General features: G+C 41.0%; 1 protein-coding gene across 1 annotated transcript in view; it reads left to right on the forward strand.

Annotated features, from left to right (window-relative positions):
* Positions 1–25,554, forward strand: part of LOC126162964 (serine/threonine-protein kinase PLK1) — a 93,180-nt gene that overhangs the window by 22,225 nt on the left and 45,401 nt on the right. The window contains exons 6-8 of the mRNA XM_049919801.1: positions 4,155–4,262; positions 9,799–9,969; positions 22,032–22,185. Coding sequence (XP_049775758.1) covers positions 4,155–4,262; positions 9,799–9,969; positions 22,032–22,185 — 433 coding nt within the window. The remainder of the gene's footprint in view (positions 1–4,154; positions 4,263–9,798; positions 9,970–22,031; positions 22,186–25,554) is intronic.

Consider the following 25,554-nt stretch of genomic DNA (forward strand, 5'->3'; position numbering starts at 1 on the left):
TGATACATGTTCAATTACCGGAAAGTTCCTAAATGCAATATAACATATACCGTATAGTTAAAAGGAAGTCACACTTGATCAAGGTCCGCGTCACTTTCCATTTTTGTCCAGACATAACGTCTGAGAAAAGAAACAAAGAAAGAATATTATTATTATAGTCTATACATATATCAGGATACAAATGGTTAAGAAATGTGTTATTACAGTGATACTGCTTACTTTATGGTTATGATGTAGATAATTATACTACACAGAGGGCAAATTAGTTTGTACGCCCCAAGTTAAAATTTGGTTTGTTCTAAATTTTGAAAAGGGTAGATCACTACTTACCATATACAGGAGATCTTGAGTTACAGGCAGGCACAAGAAAAAGCAGCTAAACATGTGAGCTTCCGACAGAAAGGCATTCTTCTAAAGCACACAAGTATACACACACTCTCTCTCTCCTGTCACTCTCTGTGTCTGTGTCTCTTTGTGAGTGAGTGTGTGTGTGTGTGTGTGTGTGTGTGTGTGTGTGTGTGTGTGTGTGTGTGTGTGTGTTTCATGCACATGATGATTGTCTCTAGTCACAGACTGGACTGCAAGTAAATGCACATTATGGGAGAAGGTAAGGGTGAGGGTAAGGGTAAGGAGTAAATCTGGACAGTGAGGGTAAGGGGGGGATATCAGGGTAAGAGTGGGGAACTGTGAAGTGCTGCTAGTAGAGCAGCACTCCACAGTTTGTAGGAGCAGCACTTCAGGACTTTGGGACAGTGTAGGGCAGCTAGGTGCAGTCGAGGTATTAACACAAAAGAGAGAGAGAGAGAGAGAGAGAGAGAGAGAGAGAGAGAGAGAGAGAGAGGGGGGGGGGGGGAGAGAAAAGTAGAGAATGGGGAAAGACTTCTGCAACGACTAATTATTTTTCCACTCCACAACTCCTCTACTTTCCTCTTCCCTTCTCCTCCTCCACCCCCTTGTCTAGCCTCCTAATTGCACCTAGCTTTCCTACCCTGTCCCTGCATGCCCCCAAAGCAGCACTCCGCTGTTCCCCACTCATAACCTGATATCCCTCCCTGCCACAACCATCTCATTAACCCCCCCCCCCCCCCTCCCATACACACACACACACACACACACACACACACACACACACACACACACACACACAGCTTTGACAGTGTTCACATTACTGTGAAGTTATTAAAGTCATCATTGTCATACATCATGGATTTATTTATGTGCAATAATATGAGTAGGTCATTCACATAGAACATATGGTTCCAGTGAAGATCATTCAAGGGGCTCCATATTTTCCATTCATGTGGTATTTTATTTTCATTAACCGTTATTTGGTTTATCAAATTTGATTTCGAAAGTGCTGGTTTTTAGTTATTTTGTATCTTCAAGTTCCTTAATATGCTATGAAAAGATGGTTTCAAATGCCTTGGTTAGATGTATTAGAATGGCATAGATTGGGCCTTGAATAGTTGTTAAACTCACCAAAGTCGTTTAATTGGCCTTCAACTAGAGTTTAAATAGTATGGGTACTATTGTTGCAGATCTGTAATTTTAAGGTGAATTTCTGTCTCTTTTTGTTGTGTATGAGCAAGACAGTAGTCAGTTTCAGGCACTCTGATACAATGAAACAACCGAATGCAAGTAGTATCTACACTGCAGGTCTTCAGTTCCAGAGTTCCTCAGAAATCCAAATACGTCCAGTACAGGGTTATTACAAATGATTGAAGCGATTTCACAGCTCTACAATAACTTTATTATTTGAGATATTTTCACAATGCTTTGCACACACATACAAAAACTCAAAGTTTTTTTAGGCATTCACAAATGTTCGATATGTGCCCCTTTAGTGATTCGGCAGACATCAAGCCGATAATAAAGTTCCTCCCACACTCGGCGCAGCATGTCCCCATCAATGAGTTCGAAAGCATCGTTGATGCGAGCTCGCAGTTCTGGCACGTTTCTTGGTAGAGGAGGTTTAAACACTGAATCTTTCACATAACCCCACAGAAAGAAATCGCATGGGGTTAAGTCGGGAGAGCGTGGAGACCGTGACATGAATTGCTGATCATGATCTCCACCACGACCGATCCATCGGTTTTCCAATCTCCTGTTTAAGAAATGCCGAACATCATGATCGAAGTGCAGTGCAGCACCATCCTGTTGAAAGACGAAGTCGGCGCTGTCGGTCTCCAGTTGTGGCATGAGCCAATTTTCCAGCATGTCCAGATACACGTGTCCTGTAATATTTTTTTCGCAGAAGAAAAATGGGCCGTCAACTTTAAACCATGAGATTGCACAAAACACGATAACTTTTGGTGAATTGCGAATTTGCTGCACGAATGTGTGAGGATTCTCTACCGCCCAGATTCGCACATTGTGTCTGTTCACTTCACCATTAAGAAAAAATGTTGCTTCATCACTGAAAACAAGTTTCGCACTGAACGCATCCTCTTCCATGAGCTGTTGCAACCGCGCCGAAAATTCAAAGCGTTTGACTTTGTCATCGGGTGTCAGGGCTTGTAGCAATTGTAAACGGTAAGGCTTCTGCTTTAGCCTTTTCCGTAAGATTTTCCAAACCGTTGGCTGTGGTACGTTTAGCTCCCTGCTTGCTTTATTCGTCAACTTCCGCGGGCTATGCGTGAAACTTGCCCACACACGTTCAACCGTTTCTTCGCTCACTGCAGGGCGACCCGTTGATTTCCCCTTACATAGGCATCCAGAAGCTTTAAACTGCGCATACCATCGCCGAATGGAGTTAGCAGTTGGTGAATCTTTGTTGAACTTCGTCCTGAAGTGTCGTTGCACTGTTATGACTGACTGTTGTGAGTGCATTTCAAGCACGACATACACTTTCTCGGCTCCTGTCGCCATTTTGTCTCACTGTGCTCTCGAGCACTCTGGCAGCAGAAACCTGAAGTGCGGCTGCAGCCGAACAAAACGTTTTCTACGTATCTGTAGTGTGTCGTGACCATATGTCAATGAATGGAGCTACAGTGAATTTATGAAATCGCTTCAATCATTTGTAATAGCCCTGTATATTCATGGGATATAGCTCACAACCCAATTTTTTTGCAAGTCAACATTCAGTTCTGCTGCTTATAAATTGGGAAGTTTATCCACATTGTGATCTAAATTATTTTCAGCTGACATGGCTAATCTCATAAAATTTATAAAACTATTACTTAGCTCATCTGCATTTGGTTATAGGTAAATTTTTTGCAGGGGATAGCTGTTACCTGTCTTCTTTCTGCTGTTACTATTTACCAAATATCTTGACATATGTTACAGGTTGGCTTTGTCTTCGCAGGAAAGATTTTTCCCTAAATATTCTTTCAATTTGATGTTTAAATGTCAACGAGTTGTTACTGCAATATTTGCTATGATGATTGTTTTTAATCCTTAATCAAGATGCAGGCCAGTCAGTTGCATTTCTCTTAAGTTTCTTCCTTGTATGTAATCTATTATGTTCAGTGATGAGGGGACAGCAATCGATAAAGACAGTAGTAATGGTTTGTAAGAAATAGTAAAAAATAATCAGTTACTTACTCAGTCTCCATGACATTTATTCAAACACTTCAATGAAGGTGTGCCCGCTTAAGTTTCTTCCCAAAAGTTCAATGGGAAATCCATAATATGGGGTACATGAGAAGATAATGGATAAGTCTACTTCATGCCACTCGTAAATTAGAAATTTCTCCCATTAAAATCAGGCACAGAAAACAAACTAGTTACCCTAAATCAATCCATTCTATGTTCCCTATCTCTGGGACGGTGTAATAATGATCATTCTCCTTGCAGTTCAGTAATGGCTTAAGCTTAACCAAATATTGGTTTCGGGGCTTGTGTGGATCTTGCACCGTTATGTCCTCTATACTCCTTAACAAACTTATTTGGGTGAGTGATCTGAATCTTTTGCCCATGCCTTTTCTAGTATGATGGATGGAAGATGGCTTTTTGGGTGCAATGCAGACCAGTCAAACGCATCTGTAAACATTTTTACAGGACTTTACACTGGGTAGTTCACATTCAGCAACTTCAGTCTGCATAATCTTACGTAAAGTGTGCTAAGTTTTGAGGCACTTCCCCATTATTTGAATTTTAATCTCTAGTAATGTTTTGTAGTCACTAATATTGATAATGAAACATTGATTTTTCAGGCTTATTACCAAAGCAGTTGCCAACAACTTGTCTGACAACAGCTCCAAGGTTCGATACTGTAAAAGCGGTGCAAGGAAGACGACCTCTGCTTGAAGTGAATTCAGCTGGTGAGTGTTCTCTATATATTTAGTGTGTAGTTATGCCCTATCAAGATTAGTTTCTATCTCGCATATCTCTTATTTGCAACATGTTCCACATTTTGTGGTAGGCCGTCCTTCAATGTGGTGACCCATTGAACTGCTCGCTTCACAAGTGCAAATCAATAAACAGGGTGGCACAAGCATGCTAGAGTGTTTCTGGAGGCATCAGGACTGTACAAGCAGCTTGATACTTAGTTCAATTATGCATTTTTTAATATAATTATGTTTTAATCATCTCATGAAGTACATTTGCAATCCGTTTGGCTTGCATACACGAGACGTGTCAAAAATTTACTAAACAATTACAATGATTTTTACATTAATAAGTAATAGCACTATAATGTATAACAACATTACAAGGATAACATATTGTACCCAGCTCAAATTTCCAGTTTGTCCTGCATGAATTCATCCACTAAGTAATAACACTTCAGTGTCAGTACTCATATAGCTTTCTTTTAAGTGAACCTAAATTCATCTGCATCAACTTGTTCCCTTTTAATTCATTACAAATTTTCATTCCCATGTATTGAGGTCCCTGGGCATACAGTCAGAGGCGGTGGGTGGGGAGCATAAAATTTTCTTTGTTTCTGGTATCATATGAATGGACAAAATGGTTTCCCTCAAATAATTCATGTCTGGTGTACAAAAATATAATAATTTCGTATGTATAAGGAATGTTCGTGAAAATGTTAGTGTGTGCACAATTCAGCCTGTGCACCAAAAATAGGGCGGCTTTTGCAAGCATTTGTCAGTGATTTGAGAGGATTTAATATTTATTTGGTCCTGTTAAGTTAAATTCTTACAAAGGTTGTACTTAATGTAGGACAGGTCAATGAATATCATATTAAGTGGAGAAAATCAATGATACCTTCAGACGGTTTCTGTAATGTGTCTGCTGTGAATAATTAAGATGAGAATAGTATTTTCTTTTCTTAAACCTCATTCCACTCAAAATATCACATTCCCTCTTCTGTATCTTTCCATAACACAAGCACAAAGGCAGCCAAAGCCAACACACCGTCTTCGGTGCTCAACATTTTCAGGTAAACTGACACTTGTACAACTGTGCTTCAGCCATGTGGGGCACAAGGAATTTACGCATGTTTGCACAAGCATAGCTTTAGCTGTGTAGTCACCTTTACCTATATAATGTTCGGAAAAGGCAATGATAATGTGCCATAGTATTTTGGAACTGAAAAGAAAATGTAAATTGACAATTCAAACAATATTTGTTAGAGATAATAATTTTTAGATTGTTTGACAATTTGAGACCACTTGCCCTTCATTCTTGCAGTTCAACATTCCTTTTATTGTGGTTCTCTTCATATTCTTCATTCTGTCTGTATCTGGTAGATTCATTTTGGTGTGGGGTTCAGGAACTCTAGGGTTTGGGAACTCTAAGGTATGCGATGTATCTCTCCTCTCCCTCTTTCTATTATTTTCTTTTATGCCTTATCCTGAAACGTGCTAGTGTTTGTAGTTGAGAAAGTCCTGGTTTTACAAATTGTGTATCCGCAATTTCAGAATTTTAAACAAAGGAAAATCCAGGATGGAATGTAACAATATTATGCAACGGTAATTGCTACTCACCATATAGCGGAGTTGCTGAGTCACAGATTGGCACAACAAAAGAATGTCAAAAACTGAGCTTTCGGCCAACAAGTCCTCTGTTAAAAATAGACAGCGCGCACCCACACCCATGTGACAGCAGTCTCATGGCTGCTATAGATTTACTGAACTCAGTTTTTCCAGTGTTGATAATGGTGTGAACTTGCTGATGTTAAGCAGTGAAATAGCCATAGTATGGAGACTAATAAAAGAAAAGCAAACCACCAGGGAGGAGGGAAAGAAGTTAAAAAAAACATTAGTGTAAATGAAGCATTGATTAGTTAGTTCGCATGGATATGTTCTAATGTGGAAAAGTGTAGGTATAAGTGTGGTACTTAAGCAGGGTTGCCACAAGTTTTGGAAAGCAGGGAATTTCAAACATGCCAGGGAAATTTTTTTCCCTTCAGTAGATGAAACTGTTTGTTTCCTGAGATGGCGGGTGCAGCTGAGAATGTGTGCCGCTTCCCTACTCCCTCGATTTGACTACTTCTCCCCCTTCTACTACTTCCCTCAGCTTGCAGTCAGTGATGGCACCACTTCTTGCCACTGGCCTAGCAGCTACCGAGGAGAGAAAGGGGCATGAGGAATGGTTTGTTTGGATCTGATTCTGAGAGGCTGGTGATGAAGCGGCTGGAGACGGCGATCATGTGTGCATGAGATGTCTGTGTGAATGTGTGTGTACTCTCGTTTTCTCACAAAGGCTATGGCCAAAAATGTTGTTGTGAGAGTGTGATTGTCTTTTCTATGTGCCTGTCTGCAGCTCAGTGATCATCTTTATGGTGAGTTGCTACATATTCTTATTGATAGTGATTCTCAGAGTATTCGTGCAAGCTATCTGTTACATGGATTGATCATCAAAATTACATTCCATCGACACGGTGTCTGTGACAAGTGAATACCTGACCACGCAGGTGGACTTCAATGAGGAGTCAAAACTGCAGGCCATTTCTTTAGATATCTTAACAGATTGGGCCTGCTGATCTGAAGCCCATTGTTTCCCACTAGTGTGCAGGCCCTGCCCATTAGATCTAGTCTCACAGATCTGCCTGCAGGCTGGGTCTGTTTGTGTGGCATAATGCAGCGGATTTTGGTGGTTTATCTGTGGACACAGGACTGCGGTGCTCCTCGCTAGGCCATAGGCCAAGGGCATTGGATTTCAGGAATTGTGACTGTCTCACCGCAAGTGCATTCTACAGTGCAGCATTTTATAGACTATTTATTCTAGTACATTTTTGACACTTCGAAAGTAGTTCATAAATTAGAAAGTATGGATGATAAGAAGGAGGAGAAAATTCTGGCAGTTGCTGGCAGTTTGTAAGCTATATGCTCCTTTATTTCTTGAAAGAAAAGTCACATAATACCTGTAAAATAGACATAACACAATGGGTAATAACAGACAATAACAAACGTAGTAAAAACCAACCTTTTATTGAGTCACCTACTGTGTTGGTTTACACAACTATTCCCCACCTTACACACTTCTTTCAAGAGGTGTACTTCTTTCTGAGGTTATTTCTGAAATCAGTGAAGGTATCATTTCAAGAGATCTTGATGTTAGTACCAAGCTTTCTGCTCAACCTTTTAGAAACACAAAACTCTTTGCATTTGTGTCAATTTATGTCTTTATTTCCCCTTGAGATCTCAAAATTTGTCAGGGAAAAATGCTAAAACTATGTGGTAATCAGGGAAATGTAATAGAATTTCACTTGGGTTAATGTGTGGAACCCGGTTAAGTCACCAGGGAACTGTGAAACACTTCTTTATATTTGTTGCTGAAAAAGATGTCAACTACATGGGGGGAAATGTCACAGTCTGCAGAATGAGTTACCAATGTGTAAATTCATAGTTAAATTTCTTCATGCAGTTCCTTTCAAAGAAGAAAGAGTATGTCGTGTAATATACTAAGATGACCAATTGAGAGCTAAAAAAAAAAAAAAAAAAAAAAAAAAAAACTGGAAATAATCTCAGGTCACAACTAAACTGGAGGGGCTGCAATCAACATTCACTTGTTTCTGGTACACACAATTTCTTTTTCCTCAGTACTTACCTGTTGGGGACAATTTCATGTATACGCTGCATGTCTTCATAGTGTGTGGTGGATTGTAATGTTTGTACCACTGTTTTTTCCTCTCTTCTGTTCCTTTAGCAAATCGTCTGTGGGGAGGAAAACTGTTGCAGTGAATGCACTTTGTGGTATGTGTAGAAAATGTAGTATGGATTTCCTCATCAGTTGAAGTAGTTGAGCGTGCTTGGATACTGTAGTGTTGATTATAGGTGACACAAAGCAGATACTAAAAATGTTGTGTTAAGAAGTGCCAGTGATAGTTTCCAGAGCATATAAATTTTACTAGGGAGTCAGGAGCAGAATCATTGGACCAGTGAAGCAATATGAGGTTAGGCAAAGGCTGGAGTGTGAGGCATTTGACACAGTACCATTTCAGAATTTCCATTGTAAGTCTCTCTGTAATGTGAGGCACTTCTCTCGTAGCATCTAGCTGTTTGTGTTGTTATTGTAATGCTGTCAGTCTTATCTAATGAACCAATGGGAGCACTGTGATCTTTTATAAAACCCACCTGCTAAGAATGCCAGACTGACAAGTAGTATTGAGGATTTGCTTGGACAATTTTTTTTAAAGGTAAATTGAAATTCTGCAACATTTGTTTTGTGAATCTCAACCTCCCACTTGTTTTCCTGTTGCAACTTCTTGTGTACAGAATGATTGCTCCTTAATATTTTAAGGTTATTGTTTCCAGTTATATATCACCGGTAGTGTAATAAAACCAGTAATAGCTTTACATATTTATGTAATATTCTGAATTTGTAAATAGTCGGCACGTGTTCCTAGAATAGCTTGAGGCGTACTGCATCAGGAACACAAATTCCAAACTTGGACAAATCATTGTAGATTTTTAAGACTATCAAATAATCTGAAAATCCTGTTTGTCAAAATGTACAAAAAGGGAAAACTGTCAAATGTTCATCTTGAAAATTTTTCTTCTTCAAACAAGAGCAATAAAACAAACGTGAGAGAGAACTGGCACACTGTTCATAGAGGTTGGCACCTACTTGTGGCCAAATGATTAGGAATACTGTATAGTAGTAAATTTGTGTAACGTAGATGTTTATTACTGTCGTATTCTAAAACTTTACGTGCATGTGTGTAAAAATAACACAGTAATATCTTTTAAAAGGTTGTATCTAATTGGATTATAAGGTTAATTCTGTTCTTGAATTTTTATTTTATTTTATTTTATTTTTCCTTCGTCTGGTTCTAATAGGTGTTAAATTTGAACAGTGGGAGGGGGGATTATTCCAACAGGTTCCAGCAGCACACTGAAGAATATCTCTCATTCCAAGGTTTGAGAAGAAGACTATAATATATACTTTATGGGTTCACATAATGAAATTGAAGATTTTTAAAGTAAACAGTTGTGCAATGTTGGCACACTTGGCTGCATTGTCACTTAGTTTACACAAAATATCATCTTAAAAGTAGGAAAATTACGTAATACTATTAAGGCTATTGATATGCAAAATTGTTTAGTTACAGAATCTGAAGCCCGAAAGCAAATACAGTTTTGCTATTCATTTTTGATCATTCTGCTAAAAGCCGTAGAGCTTTAAAAGAAACCTTACTTTCTGTTAGTCACAGATATTGTTAACAGGTATTAAACTTTCAGCTATCAACCACCAAGTACTGCTTTTGAAACTAAAGTAACAGTATAATCACATTTGAAAAGTAATTTTAATTATTAGACAATTATTTATTATGTCAGCACATAAGTAATGTGAATAAGTTGACACTTGCTGCCTTACCTTTCCTGATAGTGTTTTTTTGCTACTGTTGATGTTATTCAGCAAAACAATTTCAGAAATAAAGTTTTTATGCAGGTGAAGCTGCTGCAATTTCTGCTGCCACCAAACCAAACTCAGGCCACAAGTGCTGTTCCGGAGAGAATCCTGTGGCCTTAGAATATCGAAGAAACATGAGATCATTAATTGAACAGTTAGTTGGAGTTTTAAAGACAAATCCTGGGGCTAAACCCAGTACTGTACCCTTGGGTAAGTGTGTCTTATGTGTGGTACTCTGTAGCTCTTCAATTTATTATGTTTTGTAAACTTCATTAAGTAGCTTCTGAATGTAAATAGTGCCAGAACTGTTTGTATCCTGTTTTGATAATGTACAAATTTTATTCACTTCTGTGGACTTAAAAACATTGTTCAAGCAGCACAAGAAATGTATACTTTTAAAACCAGTTCATTAACACATACAGTGTGTCTGGGGTTGGGAGAGGTGTATTCTAAAGTAATTCCCCACCTCTGTTAAGATTTGTTCAGTAATGCAACAGACTATTTCTACAAACTGTTAAACCAAACTTCATTAGGGAGGAAATGTGCTGTGAGGCTGACAGGCTGCCCAGCAGTTCAGAGAGGTTCACAAGATGTTCAGAGGACAACACTTACTACCCTTATTATGCAGTTTTGTGCAACAGTAACTTAACTTCAGTATATGGTGCAATAAGACCATATCTTTCAGGGGATAAAAAAATGCCTTATCTGGGTTTATTTGAGCAACATCCGATCAGTGCTGTCTAATGTGGTACAAGAAAGGTAGTATGCTACTCAAAAAAGTGAGAAATTTCATAGTGCAGTGGGCATTCCACTCTGGAACTACTTACTGTTGTTTAGTTCAGACCTACAAATGCATCTGGTTCATTAAAAGTATTGCAGGAGTAACTTCCAGTTATCAGCATGGACAAATATTAGTTAATTTAGAAAGATCCATTTCCGTTGTACTAATATTTGTTCAAACCCTGATCTGTTTTGAGATTTTCAAATCCCATCTCCAGGTGTTTAAAATTAACAAACATGTGGTCAGGCCAGTCAGTGCAAGAGCCCCAACCACAGCATGTCTGTAGAAACTGTCCACCGCTGGGCAGCCCCATGGTAGGAAAGCCAGGAAGGCAGCTGCCCAGCGGTGGACAGTTTCTACAGACATGCTGTGGTTGGGGCTCTTGCAATGACTGGCCTGACCACATGTGTGTTAATTTTAAACACCTGGAGATTGGATTTTAAAATATTTCAACCGGTCGTGGTTCGAATGAGTATTAGAAGTGGGTCTCTCTCTAAATTTTCGTAACTCTCAGTTTGGGATGTCCTAAGTACCAAATCTTACGAAATATTCAGCGTGTAGACTTCCTTCAGATGTTGAGCCTCCAGAAACAGTAACATTGTAGTTATGAGAGGAAGAGGAACATGGAATAAAAGCTTCAACCCACGCTCTTGAAGTGTATAGACATGGGTGCTGATAATCTGTGCAAGTAACAAATTGACAGTGTGGACTTGATTTCAGGAGGCTAAATTCTATATACTTGCTGAGAGAAACTAATTAGTTTTAGGAAGTGGAAAGATTGGTCAAAACGACCTGACTAAATATGTCAGATTTGTTACGAGGTGGAGGGGTAGAGGGATGGAGGTGACGTTTTATAAACGTAAAGGCAAGTTACTCCAGAAGTGATAAAAAGAGTGAAAGGTGCAATTAAAGACCAATAACATCTGTTCCTGCAGATGGCTGCATCAGTGAAGACATCCAACTTCACTGACAGGGTGGAAGTTGTGAATTTTGCAGCATCTTTCCCAGAACCAATCAGTCCTCTAGTTTGGAGCCAAGTGTAAGTTTTGAACAAGGGGCTCAAGAGTCTGGGTTGATATTGGCTAAGGATTTCTCAACCTCCACTGTCGAGTGGAGAATTGTGGGACCCATTAATAGATTAGGGGTTAAATACACACAGGAAGTGGGCACTAGGTCAGCAGAGTAAATGTGGCATGCCTAGGTGGTTTTTTTTTTTAAGGTTAGGGAAATGTGTCTACAGGGCTAACAGGATACTCTGATTTCAGGCAGGAAGAATACCATCCCCATTAATTAATTAGAATAGCACTTCTTGCGGCACACTGAAGAAAGAAAATCGTAATATAGTTACATGTAACTGCAGGAGTGTCCAGGGAAAGGTCCCAGAACTATTGTTGCTAATGAATGTTAACAGTGCCCAGATAATACTAGGTATAGTACTGGTCACATTATAGTATTAGATATTTCAGCTTATTGGGTATAGTATGGGAGAAGCAAGTGCTTACAACAGGTCGCAAGGCCAGGGAATAATGTGAAAGTGCTGTAAATGCCTCATCTGAAAATAACTGGAGCAATTAATCAGAGAACCAAATCCTGAGAAGTGCGTATTACATCTCCTGGTCATAAACAGACCCCAACTTTTAGACTGTTTATGTAGAACGGGGAATTGGTGATCATAAGTCCTTCACAGCATCTCAGAATGACTGCTAATAGGAATACGGAAAAAAGATTTTGCTGAACAAAAGAGATTACCTAAATAGCCAGCATGAAAATTTAATCCCCCAGCATTGACAGTGTTGAGCAATGGACAGAGTTTGAAAGAATCATAAATACTATTTAGACATATATCTAAAAACAAAGATGATGAGACTTACCAAACAAAAGCGCTGGCAGGTCGATAGACACACAAACATACACACAAAATTCAAGCTTTCGCAACAAACAGTTGCTTCGTCAGGAAAGACGAAGCAACTGTTTGTTGCGAAAGCTTGAATTTTGTGTGTATGTTTGTGTTTGTTTGTCTATTGACCTGCCAGCCCTTTTGTTTGGTAAGTCTCATCATCTTTGTTTTTAGATATATTTTTCCCACGTTGAATGTTTCCCTCTATTATATTCATATTATTTAGACAGGTGTATGCCGAGCAGAGCTTTGAGGGGTGTGAAAGACCCACTGTGGTTAGTCTGCTGTGTCTGAAAGCTGTACAAAAACATAGAGATTCATAGTGAATTCAATTGTAACCAAAGCCTTACAGACGGACGAACTGACTGAAGCCAAAATTGGTGTAAGGAGAGCAATGCGTGTAGGGTTCAGTGTATCTGGAAGTAAATTTCTATCCACTGACTTTACAGAACAATGTAAGTGGGGTGCTGTCTGCTTAAATCAGTAAAGAGATAAAAGCTATCTGTCAGCACAGTGACTGTTTCCGGCATCAAAATGGAGGATGCAGAGGATGGACATACTAAAGCCTTTTTATAAACTGTTTTACTGAGGAAGATTACTCTTTAGTTCGTCCTTTAAATCTTCACAGAAACACAATGGTAACAGATCTCGAAATAATCGTGGAATAGAAAAACAGCTTAAATGCTCAAAAGAGGAAAAGCCACTGGACATAATGGGATACCAATGTGATTCTGCATAGACTGTGAAGAAGTACTTGCTTGTCTTCTAGCAGCAGTGTACTGTAGGTCACTGGTGGAGTGAAGTGTTACCAATGATTGCAAAAAGTGCACATTATTCCAGGTTTCAGGAAGGGTTGTAGAAAAGATGAACAGAACTGTAGGCCTATATATCTAATGTCCACCTGCTGCGGAACATGTTTCATGGTCACGTGTTAGGGCATCTGTGGAGATAAAAAACGATCTGTAGGAATAAAGTTGATGCTGTGTTCCTTGAGTTCTGGAAGGCAATCGATAGTTCTGCACCACTGCCAGTTAAAAGTAATTATGTAGAGAACAGCAGTCCAGCTGTATGGCTGAACTGAAGAGCTTCTAGCAAACTGAATACAGTATCTTCACCCCCTGCGAGTCTGGCGGTTAGGATAGGCCTGAGGTATTCCTGTCTGTCGTAAGAGGTGACAAAAACGGGTCTCTCGCCTTTTTGGCCTTTGTGATGGTCCCCCATAGGGTTTGACCTCCATTTTTCAAAATTTTCCCAAAGAGCGAGCCAATTGGGGAAGGGCACTTTACGTGGTGCATCGCGTCCATCATGCGCTGAGACCTATTGCATCTTTCATTGACTTGGGTTGCACTCCTACTCATTCTCCAGCTGTTGGGCAAGGTCACCCTCCTGGGTGTGTATCTTTCCGTCAACAGTGCAGTATCGTTTCCTACGCTGACGGTGATAATGGACTTGTTTGCTTGGTTGTGCACCTGATATCAAGCACGGTAGCCAGTCCGTTGTGGGGGGGCCGCCATGTACCCTGTTGGTTGTAGCCCCCTGACCTCACAGGGATCGCTCTACTGATGGCTGCACCGTTAACTCCCCACGTACGCCAAGGAGTAAATGCCTGTCACCCTGGGGCATCAGGACTCCCAGCAATGGCCATCCTGCCGGGTGACCTTGTCTGCAGCTGGGTGGCGCCTGTGGGGAGGCTCCCTGGTTGGAGTGGGTGGCATCAGGGTGGATGACACGAGATGAAGCGTAGTACATCATCTCTTGCTGGTGATCAAACACCAGCAGTTTCTAAGCGTTCACGAACTCAATTCAATGCACAGAAGTAAAACCCCAAATCGTTCCCCTCCCTGGCCACACCATGGGAGGAATGTCAGGCTAAGGATGGCATTGGCTCTTATTCGTTCCGGTACCTTGTATGTTGGAGAGCTGATGGGTCATCTTTCATGACGATGAAGCCTCAGTTTTTTTGTTGAGCATTTTTAGGACGAGTTGCTGAAACAATCGAGGAGCATCGGCGAGCTCTACAGGAGCGTAAGTGGCACCCTTCCGTGGAGCATCTCATTGCCTTTAAACAGCTCCATGACCACGTTTGCCAACTTACCAGACGATGGAAGCAGGAGTGTTGGGAGAGATACCTCTTGATCATTGGGTACCATACATCACCAACCACCAAGGGACTGCCTTATGCCTCCAACACCCTAAAGAGTGAGAGATTGCGTTTCCTGCCACAGAAACAATTGTTGTAGTCACCTGCTCAACCATCACATCGATGTTACCGTGTGGGGAAGATTCAGTGGTGACAGCAGAGGTGAAAGTTTTCCAGTCTGCCTCGTTTAAAGCCCACCTTGGCAGGTGTCCGTGGGCCTGACGCTGGGGCAGTGACAGGAAGATGGGGAAGTCATCACTGCCACACAGGTCATTATGTGCTCTGCAGTGGATAGATGGGAGAAGTCCTGGGCTGCAAATTGATAAATCAATGGCCGAGTAACTACCATGAGCCACACTAAAATGTGTGGCAGCCCCGAGGCAGAGGTAGAGTTGGGACAGTAAATTTTCAACATCTCTGCCTCAGCCAGTAAGCACAGTGCAACCACACGAGGGGTTATGGGCATTAAAATCTCCCAAAAGCAGGAAAGGTCTAGGTACTTGATCAATCAGTGCAGCTAATACATTCAGGGGTACTGCACCATCTGGAGGAAGATATACATTGCAGACAGTTATTTGCTGTGTCATCCTTATTCTGACAGCCACAGCTTCAAGAGGGGTTTGAAGGGGCACAGTTTCACTACAGACTGTGTTTAGGACATAAACGCAAACTCCACCTGACACTGTTAGTCACTACAGTTCCTGTAATATCCCTTCTAGCTGTGGGGGGCAGGGGTCCCAATTGCCAGGAACTAGGTTTCCTGGAGGGCAATGGAGAAAGCAGGTGTAAAGCTGAACAGTTGCCGTAGATCAGCCAGGCGGTGGAAAAACCACCACAATTCCACTGGAGGATGACTTGGTCATTACACTGGAAGGCATGGAACATTCAATGAGGCGTCAACTGCCTCAGGGTCACCTGCTGCCACCGACTTAGTGCCTGAGCAGTCTATATCGATTGTATCTGAGGGTCCAGCGAGATCTAGGTCCTCAGCAGATGCCAGCTTGTGGGTACAGTGATGTGGGTGCCAGCGCAATTCCCTTGGTGTTGACGATCTTCTTTTTGGATTTCTCTCACTGCTCCATGGGTTTCCCTGTCTAGGACTACTTCACTGATTCAGTCTCCAAGACTGAGGATGAGTGTGAAGCCCTACGACCAGCTGCTTTTGGGCTCTTCAGCCACTGGCAGGTGTCATATTTTCCTCAAACAGAAACCTGGCAAGGGAGCGACCCAAGGGACCCCTTCCTAGTGAGAGGAGCCGAAGAAGACTTACGCTTCTCTGGCACAGAAGTGGGGACTGACATCCCCGATGGTTGGGAGGTGTTGCTCCTGAAATAGATGGTGCAGGAGCAATAGGGAGGGAAGTGCTGACCGCCCCCCCTCCCCCCAATCAAGGGGGCACACGTGGTCTTGCAGCTCTGAGAGGCGACTGGGGTTGGCGGTGCTGATGGCGCTAGAACTGTTGTAATGGCAGCTTAAGATGATGTCATATGTACAGGATTTAGACATTCAAATTTCCTCTTAGCCTTAGTGTAGGTCAGTCGGTCCAGGGTCTTTTACTCCATGATTTTCCTTTGTTTTTGGAGAATCCTGCAGCCTAGCAAGCACGGCTAATGGTGCTCTCTGCAGTTGACACAGGTGGGAGGCGGAGCACAGAGAGTAATGGCATGTGAAGGGCATCCACAATCCCAACAGGTGACACTGGAAGTACAGCGGAAAGACATATGCCCGAACTTCCAGCATTTAAAGCACCGCATTGGGGGAGTATATAGGGCTTTACATCACAGTAGTAGACCATCACTTTGACCTTATCAGGTAATGTATCACCCTCAAAGGCCAAGATGAAGGCACCGATGGCAACCTTATTATCCCTCGGACCCCGGTGGACACGCCAAACGGAATTTACACCTCACCACTCTAAATTGGCGCACAGCTAATCGTCAGACTGCAAAAGAAGGCCCCTGTGAAATGATACCCTGTGATGGTTACAGAAACACCCCCAGCTTGTCACAAGTGAGTAACGCCCGTGACTGGGCAGAGTATGCTGTTTTGATAAAGACTAACCCAGATCTCATTTTGAACAAGCCTTCCACCATTGTTAAACTTGGCCTTTATTCTCTTCCTAAGGACACTACTCCAGCCTCAATCTATCATCTTCAGTTTCACGACCTTTGCATGGAACTTCGCGATAGTACCTTTGTATACACTGGTGGTTCTCGGACTGCCTATGGTGTTGGGTGTGCTTTAGTCATTGCCACCAGTGTCGTTCAATATTGGCTTCGGCACAGTGCTCAGTATTTACAGCCGAGCTGTTCGGCTTGTATCATGCCACGGAGTACATTCGGCGACACAGCCTTTTCAATTGTGTCCTCTGCTCAGACTCACTCAGCTCCCTTCAAAGTCTATGTGCACTGTACACTGCCTATCCCTTAGTGCAGCGGGTGCGGGAAAACTGTCATTTGCTCACTCTTGTGATGTTTCTGTGGGTTTCTGGTCACGTCGTTCTGCCAGGAAACGAGGCTGCTGATGCTGCTGCCAAGGCTGCAGTCCTCGTACATCAGCCCGCGAGTACGTATTTTCCCCTCCGATGATCTGTGTGTTGCCGCCTGTCAGGAGCCAATGGTCCTCCCTTCATGGGAATAAGCTCAGGCCTATTAAGCATCTCCCAGTGGCTTGGACGACCTCCTCTCGGCCCTCCTGCTGGTAGGAGGTCATTTTAACTAGGCTGCGTATTGAGTACTGCCTTTTTACCCATCATTTGCTAAGTGGTGCTGCCCCACCATTTTGTACACGTTGCACCCAAGTTTTAATTGTCCTCCACTTCCTGACGGAATGCCTATTTTTTAACCATTTACGTTCCCGCTTGGGTTTTCCATCTGAGTTATCGGCAAATGACGTGCGGGCTGTCCACCACGTTTTACTTTTTATCTGCAAAAGCAATATGGCGAAGGCCATTTAATTTTTAGGTTTGGAGTTCACTTACTGTATGGTGCCTTTTTAGCCCTTTTTCCACATGCCCGTTTTTACGTGTCTCTTATTATGTCAATTGGGACTGATGTATAGTTGTTCCTTAACTCTTCTCTTCTTCGTGTTCTTAGTTTTGACATGGGTGTGTGTGACCCCAGTAGTTTTTTGCGCCCTAAAGCAAAGCAAAACAAAACAAAACAAAGCAAAACAAAACAAAACAAAACAAAACAAAACACAGTTGCCCACATTAAAGCCCACCGAGACAATTTTAGATGTGCAATACAGCACACCCTCCAATGCTTTCTTGGGTGCACTGAGAGGGAGGTGGGGCTTTTTGAACACCTCTTGGAGGATGGATCAGTCATCTGTCCCATTATTCTGCCCACCACAGCATTTGGTAAGTAATATTCACACTTGTCTTCGTAATCATTCATGGCTGTGTATAGTCTTCAACCCGCTCCAGTTCCATAACGATTGGAATTTGAGCACATGTTCATAGACTTCGTTTATTTTCACACTTAGAATCACCTCACAAATTGTGACATTCCTCTAGAATCACCCTGTATATTTTCTTTGCTTGAATGTTTGTAGAAGCATAGTTCATGGCATCAGAAGTAGTTAAAGCACCTTAATATTTCCTTTTCATGGGTTGACTGATGATCAGAATACTTACTTGCTGTGACAACATTGGGTAAGAAAATGTGCCACAAGAGCTGAAAGCAGGAGGTAAGAATGAAGAGGAAAATTCAACCAGTGGGATATGCGTGTTTATTATTCCTCTGTGGCTATATAGTTCTTGTCTTTTGTCATTCTAAGTACAAGAATTTTATTCATGAGATTTTCTACCACAAAGGCCTTTAAAGATGTTATGATCATGGTTGCAAAATTGGAACATGAGTAACAAGAAAAATCAGAAGACAGTTGCATGCAGGAATAAGTGTATAAAATTATTCAAAATTACAATAACATTTCCACAAAAGATGAAGCTTAAAAAACAATTAGTTTTACAGATTATTACTAGAGAATATAAAAATAGCCAACTGCTATCGAGTTGTTTCTTATGCAAACTCGTACCCCTGCAAATTTTTCTTAGGGTAAAAGAGGCAGTAGTGAAGATACGAAACATTTCCTACCACTTTTGAATGATACAAGTTGACGGATACATTTTTTCCCAACTACAAATTGTTTCAGGTTGCCTAGCTGTAAGATGGAGCAGAATTTTGCACAAAATCTTTTTTGTGAAATGGAACAAGATAGTGAGTATGGGAAGGAAAATTTTACTTTTGGCATGTAGGTAACTGTCACCCTCATGTAGGTACGTCCAGCATTACTGTCTTGTGCGATGGAATGTCGTGATAGAATGTCAGTCAGTGAAAGCCACGAGAGAAGAGGTCTAAAATAGTGCCATTGTTAAAGGAAGCAGTGTAGCATGTGAGTTTGAACTATTGAAACAAACCTTTCTTCAAGATTTTGGTTCATTCAGGGTTTGCTAAAGAAAAGTGATGAATCCAGGTAAGAGGTATCTTACAAAAGGGTAAATGGCTACTAGGGTATTACGAGGTGCATTCAAGTTCTAAGGCCTCAGATGTTTTTTCTCCGGACTGGAAAGAGATAGAAACATGCGCATTGTTTTAAAATGAGGCCGCTTTCATTGTCAATACGTCCCAGAGATGGCAGCACCGTACGGCAGATGGAATTTTACCGCCAGCGGCGAGAATGAGAACTGTTTTAAATACTTAAAATGATGTTTGCCTTACGTGAACAGCGTGCAATCATTCGTTTTCTGAGTTTGCATGGTGTGAAACCAATTGAAATTCATAGACAGTTGAAGGAGACATGTGGTGATGGAGTTATGGATGTGTCGAAAGTGCGTTCGTGGGTGCGACAGTTTAATGAAGGCAGAACATCGTGTGACAACAAACCGAAACAACCTCGGGATCGCACAAACCGGTCTGACGACATGATCGAGAAAGTGGAGAGAATTGTTTTGGGGGATCGTCGAATGACTGTTGAACAGATCGCCTCCAGAGTTGGCATTTCTGTGGGTTCTGTGCACACAATCCTGCATGACGACCTGAAAATGCGAAAAGTGTCATCCAGGTGGGTGCCATGAATGCTGATGGACGACCACATGGCTGCCCGTGTGGCATGTTGCCAAGCAACGTTGGCGCGCAACGACAGCATGAATGGGACTTTCTTTTCGTCGGTTGTGACAATGGATGAGACGTGGATGCCATTTTTCAATCTAGAAACAAAGGGCCAGTCAGCTCAATGGATGCACACAGATTCACCGCCACCAAAAAAATTTCGGGTAACCGCCAGTGCTGAAAAAATGATGGTGTCCATGTTCTGGGACAGTGAGGGCATAATCCTTACCCATTGCATTCCAAAGGGCACTATGGTAACAGGTGCATCCTACGAAAATGTTTTGAAGAACAAATTCCTTCGTACACTGCAACAAAAACGTCCGGGAAGGGCTGCGCGTGTGCTGTTTCACCAAGACAATGCACCCGCACATCGAGCTAACGTTACGCAACAATTTCTTCGTAATAACAACTTTGAAGTGATTCCCCATGCTCCCTACTCACCTGACCTGGCTCCTAGTGACTTTTGGCTTTTTCCAACAATGAGACACTCTCCGTGGCCGCACATTCACCAGCCGTGCTGCTATTGCCTCAGCGATTTTCCAGTGGTCAAAACAGACTCCTAAAGAAGCCTTCGCCGCTGCCATGGAATCATGGCATCAGCGTTGTGAAAAATGTGTACGCCTGCAGGGCGATTACGTCGAGAAGTAACGCCAGTTTCATCGATTTCGGGTAAGTGGTTAATTAGAAAAAAAATCGGAGGCTTTAGAACTTGAATGCACCTCATAAATGTGAACATAGCAAGAAGTGCCTGCATCTCTGTGTGCAGCCTTAAGAGACAATAGAGGCTTCCTGTTACAATGGTTGCTGGTTCCAATTCCTGGCACATTGAGGAGCTCAAATTTTGTCAAACATGTTTAACTTGATCCTATTGTAGAGTGAAAGCAGGTACATCATTGTAACATAATAACTTTTATCTGATACTATAAATGTGGGTGGACTCCAAATAATGGAGTTGGCTCTGAGGAAATGAGTTGTCTTAAAGCTTAGTTTTTAGTATGGTTTGTGCCTATCGATTGAACGCCAAGACTGTGGGCTTCATTGTTACCTTTACTACTCTCGTTACATATTAAATTGGTGATTACAGTTGGGGGTTTGCATTGTTCAGTGGTATGCAGACTGCAAAACCAAATTTTATGATGTGAGATAAAATGGAGAATCCTTCAAATTGATGTAATAACTACAGTGAGGAGTTACCATCTTTTGGCCATACCTTAAGACATTGCTTAGCCATGTGTGATGGGGTATTAGTAAATGTTCCTTGAAGAATGACACACAATGGTTTTGCATCTACAGCTGATCGTACCTCACTGACCATGTCTGAGTTTTGCTGAATACGCTGCTTGTCTTGATTCTCCAGCAGCCACAAGGATTGATGCTCTGTGCATTTGCTTAAAAACTGTGTAGAGGGAGGTTGCCCAAAACATACCTAGAATCTAAATAATTGCATGTCTTACCATTTGGGGGTTCAGACTGCATGCAGTGAAGGCTACACGCTGTACAGGCACATGGTTTCATTTAAATGTCTCTTTCCCAAGTGTGTGTTCTTGATGCAGACTTACTGTGCATGTACTGAATCACTAAATGGATGCTAAAGTTGCACAACATTGAAAGGGTTGCACCAAGTTGGGTGATTGACAATGTTCGTTAGCATCAAAAGCATCAGCACTTTCTTCACTGTGGAGAGGGGATTTTCTTCTTCTTCCCAAGATTCCGCACCAGTGATCTGTATGCTATGGTGGCAGTAAGAGGGGAACAGTTTTCCTACAAAAATTTGGTAATGAAATAAACAGGAGAAAATTTGTGCTTCTCATGCCAAGACCTTTGTTCCTTATGCAATTGCACAAAGTCTCACAGTAATAGTTGCACAGTAGTGCACATACACAATAATACTCATGAAGCTTCCATTCACAGTGTAATATGTATGATACATGTTTCGTTTAAATAAATCACTAGCTGCTTCCTATGGTAAATTTTTTTAAAGAAATCTGATGTAGTATGCCATTTCTGCAAGTGTGTCCTCTTGTTCACAAGACTTGTTATCTAATCTATTAATATCAGTGAAATATTCATCGTGCACATTTTGCTCCATCTGTTTGTGCAGATAGGTGAACCCCATTACATTTGACATACTGTTTCTCCGTTCATCTCTACACCATTGACTTATTTAACTTTCACTTGCCAACATGTGCTAGGGCATGCCATCTCCTTTGTCCTCGTTACCCCTTTCTGAACATGGCTGCAGCTACCTTTATTTATTATTATTATTATTATTATTATTATTATTATTATTATTATATAAAGTAACATCCTGAACCTTAATAATATGTGTTGCTTGGTTAACAGATGAGACAACAGATCCTGCATCTCACCCATTTGTGTGGATTAGTAAATGGGTTGATTATTCAGATAAATATGGTTTTGGCTATCAGCTGTCTGATGATAGTGTCTGTGTTATGTTCAACGATTACACGAAGTTGAGCTTGCATCCCAACCGAAAGTAAGTATAGTACAAAGATATTTGCATGTAAACCAGTTTGTTAAATAAGATAGGCTCTCACTTTAACTTTTTTTCCATTCGTTGATCCTTGATTATAGGACGATCTTCATTACAGCATGTTCTTGGCATTCACACAAATTTGTAGACATGTCTGTCTGTTTTGTAACCATACCATTTCTGCTCACTCAACTCTTTAATTTAATTTTTTTTATTTTCTAATATTGGGCTGAAAAGCCTACAAATGCATTACATACAGTTTAGCTATTTCAATTTTGCTGAAATGAAGTGTGGCCCAGATAGGGAACTAGATCAGTTTCATTCCTTTCTGTGCAAAGGCTGCATAAAGATGTAACAAACAAATGCAGTCAGTGTCTTCAGACTTTTACAGAGGCGCATGTTCAGTTTTGATGTCATGTTGTTCTGTTAGTTTCTTTGCAGGTAACAAGTATTTTTTCTTCAGGCATTGAGTACTGATAGTTAAATTTTACGGTGTGTAGAAAGTACACAGTATGTGAGCTTGGAAGCAGATAATAAAGTTCCATGAGAAAAAGAATATACTTGATTCACTAACAAAAAAATTTCCTGGAAGCTTCATACATAAGGATAAAAATGTGTAGTAGTTGTAGTAGTGTATTTAGTGGTGAATCTTAGCTAGGCATTTTGCTGACACACTGCAGTGTATTGCAAGTAGAGGTGTTGCTCATTCTCCGAACACTAATAAATTTCTGAAATCTCTCTTCTGATTTGGGATGCACTAGTAAACCCCAAATTCTTAAAAGAATTGAACCTCCATGTACAAAACAGTTCCAAACTTCTGATTGCTTTACAAATGAATAAATGGGTTAAATACTTGCCAATAAGCATGTAAGTGAGGAAAAGGTTTAGAAATACATTTTTAAGTTCATTGGAAGTCACAAAGTACTCTCATTGTGAAACACTGGATGAATTTACCGTATTTACTCGAATCTAAGCCACACTTTGTTTCCGGTTTTTGTAATCCAAAAAACCGCCTGCGGCTTAGAATCGAGTGCAAAGCAAGCGAAAGTTCTGAAAAATGTTGGTAGGTGCCGCCACAATTAACTTCTGCTGTCGAATATATGTAGCGCTACACAAGCATGCTTTGTGGGCACAAAGATAAATACTGGCGCCAAAACCTTTTTTTTTTTCTCCGCCCCGAGTTTCGACCACTGCATTTTCATACATTGTCGAACGAAGTAAATACAAATTCCGTATTGTTCATCTTCGAATGTAGCAGAATTTCAATGTACTACGAAAATCCGACTGGCAAGACTGTTAGGGATGTTTGTCAATATGGCCAACTCTACGTTCAGAGTTTTTTCCTATCTGTGAGAAGAGATGGTTGCTAATAGGAACCTGATGAAATGAATAAGAATAATACGAAAATAAACATTTTGCCATGTATTCTTTCGTGTTTGCTGCTATCTCATTTAAATCCTGTCTGCCTAATAAACTATGAAACTAGAGTGAAACAACAGCAAACGCGGAAAAATATACGTATCGTGTCATGTTTATAATCGTATTATTCTTATGCCTAATAGTGATATAGTCAGAAATGAAGCACGGCAACTGACTAGATTTTAAATGTAAGATGACTAATTTCTGTGCAGAATTTGATGTACTAAAGAAGCGGCCGCAAAGATTTTCAAACGGAGAAAAATTTGCGCCTAACTCTCGTTCAGAACATGTTCTATCATACGCAGTCTATTATTTGGTTCTTGTTGATCATTATCAAAGAAAGCAGCAGTGTAAGTAACAACAAACTGTAGTCTCTTGCCATTGTTTCGCTAATGAGGAGACAAATCATCTTCCTTCCTCTTTTTTTTTTTTTTTTTTTTTTTAAAGCGACAGTAGCGTGCACAAAAGCAAGTCATGCCGCGAGCGGCGACAGGCCGTAAACACGCACTATCAGAATGCGACAAACAATGCATGACACAGTACAGTAATGCATTTTCAGCTTAGTGATGTAAACACCTATAACAAAGAAAACGGCACTTATCAGATCAAAGCAAAATAAGCAATCGATTCAAACCAGACGAAGCACGTGAAAAAGGAAGGGTACCCGTATAAATACGGACGGAGCGCCTGACGCATGGCAATGGCTACCTGGTAAAGCTTAACTGCTAAGCTTAAGACTCGAACCAAACTACTATAGCTGTATCGTCTTTCATTCGACCTAAATTGTGTCTCATATTACAATGGACCAACTTCGTTTCGATTTGGAGGTGCGGCCTAAAACTTTTCTCTCCCCTTGAATTTAGAGTCTCAAATTTCAGGTGCGACTTAGATTCGGGAAATATTCTTTTTCCTTTATTTCGAGTCTCATTTTTCAGGTGTGGCTTAGATTCGAGTAAATACGGTAGGCAGGGAATTTGCACTCCAATTTTGCAGGTACATTTCTTGGTATATTTGGGAACTGTCGACAGAAAATGTTGCAAGAACAGTTAGTTGTAAAGAAGTAATAAATTAAAAGGTCAGGCCTAGTGATGAAGTTACACTGCATGGACAGAGAAAGTGTAGTAAGTGATGAACTTTTTCCTTTCATCATTTTGTGGATGGTGTCAGCAAGAAAAAGTTCTCTAAAGGTTGGAGTATACTCACCAGAGCAATGGTGAGTCCATTGGTTTGCTCCGGGGGGTATCTTGAGTGGATACTGTAACACACAAAATATTAGCTCACTTTATTACAACATAGATAGAAATTACTGAACTTCGTACTCTTTTTCCACAGGAATCCAATAGTGTTTAAAAGTTTTTCAGAACATTGACTTATCACTTGGTACAGACAAATTACAAATCTCTCAGAGTATATTTAACAACTGCATTCACTTCTAGTTTTGTACAAGACAGTAATCGCACAGTTAGTGTACTAGGCTATGCTGTTGCCTTTCTCAATAAACACTGACGGGACAGAGTAGTACTGCGCTAGGCTGTAATTAGATGGGCGGTTGTGGCGGTGTAGCAACACTTGCAAGGCTGTGGCTATGTGTGGTTGTGTTGCAAGGTATCAGCCTTGGTTTGGCACCTCACCCTAAAGACGACACCACACATTGTGTGTAAAGTACGTTGGAAATTATGTGGTCTCATTCTCAAATAAAGTAAAACCACAGTAATCTGGCAGTCTAGCATGTTCAGTAGTTTGACATCGCTCTGTATGTACTCAACATTTCAGACACGCTCAGCAGTGGTCAACAATTAAGTCATGTAGTGCGAATAGTCATTCTAGTCACATCTCGAACAATTTGTGTTGTGCACCATTTGTGTACAGTGATTAAAAAGTGATGTTTCAAAGTGTAATTATGATTAATGCTGTTCTGTCGCAAGTAGAGTAGTGATGTAGAAATAAGGTTAT

Source organism: Schistocerca cancellata, chromosome 2 (assembly GCF_023864275.1).
Source record: "Schistocerca cancellata isolate TAMUIC-IGC-003103 chromosome 2, iqSchCanc2.1, whole genome shotgun sequence".
Taxonomy (NCBI): Eukaryota; Metazoa; Arthropoda; class Insecta; order Orthoptera; family Acrididae; genus Schistocerca; species Schistocerca cancellata.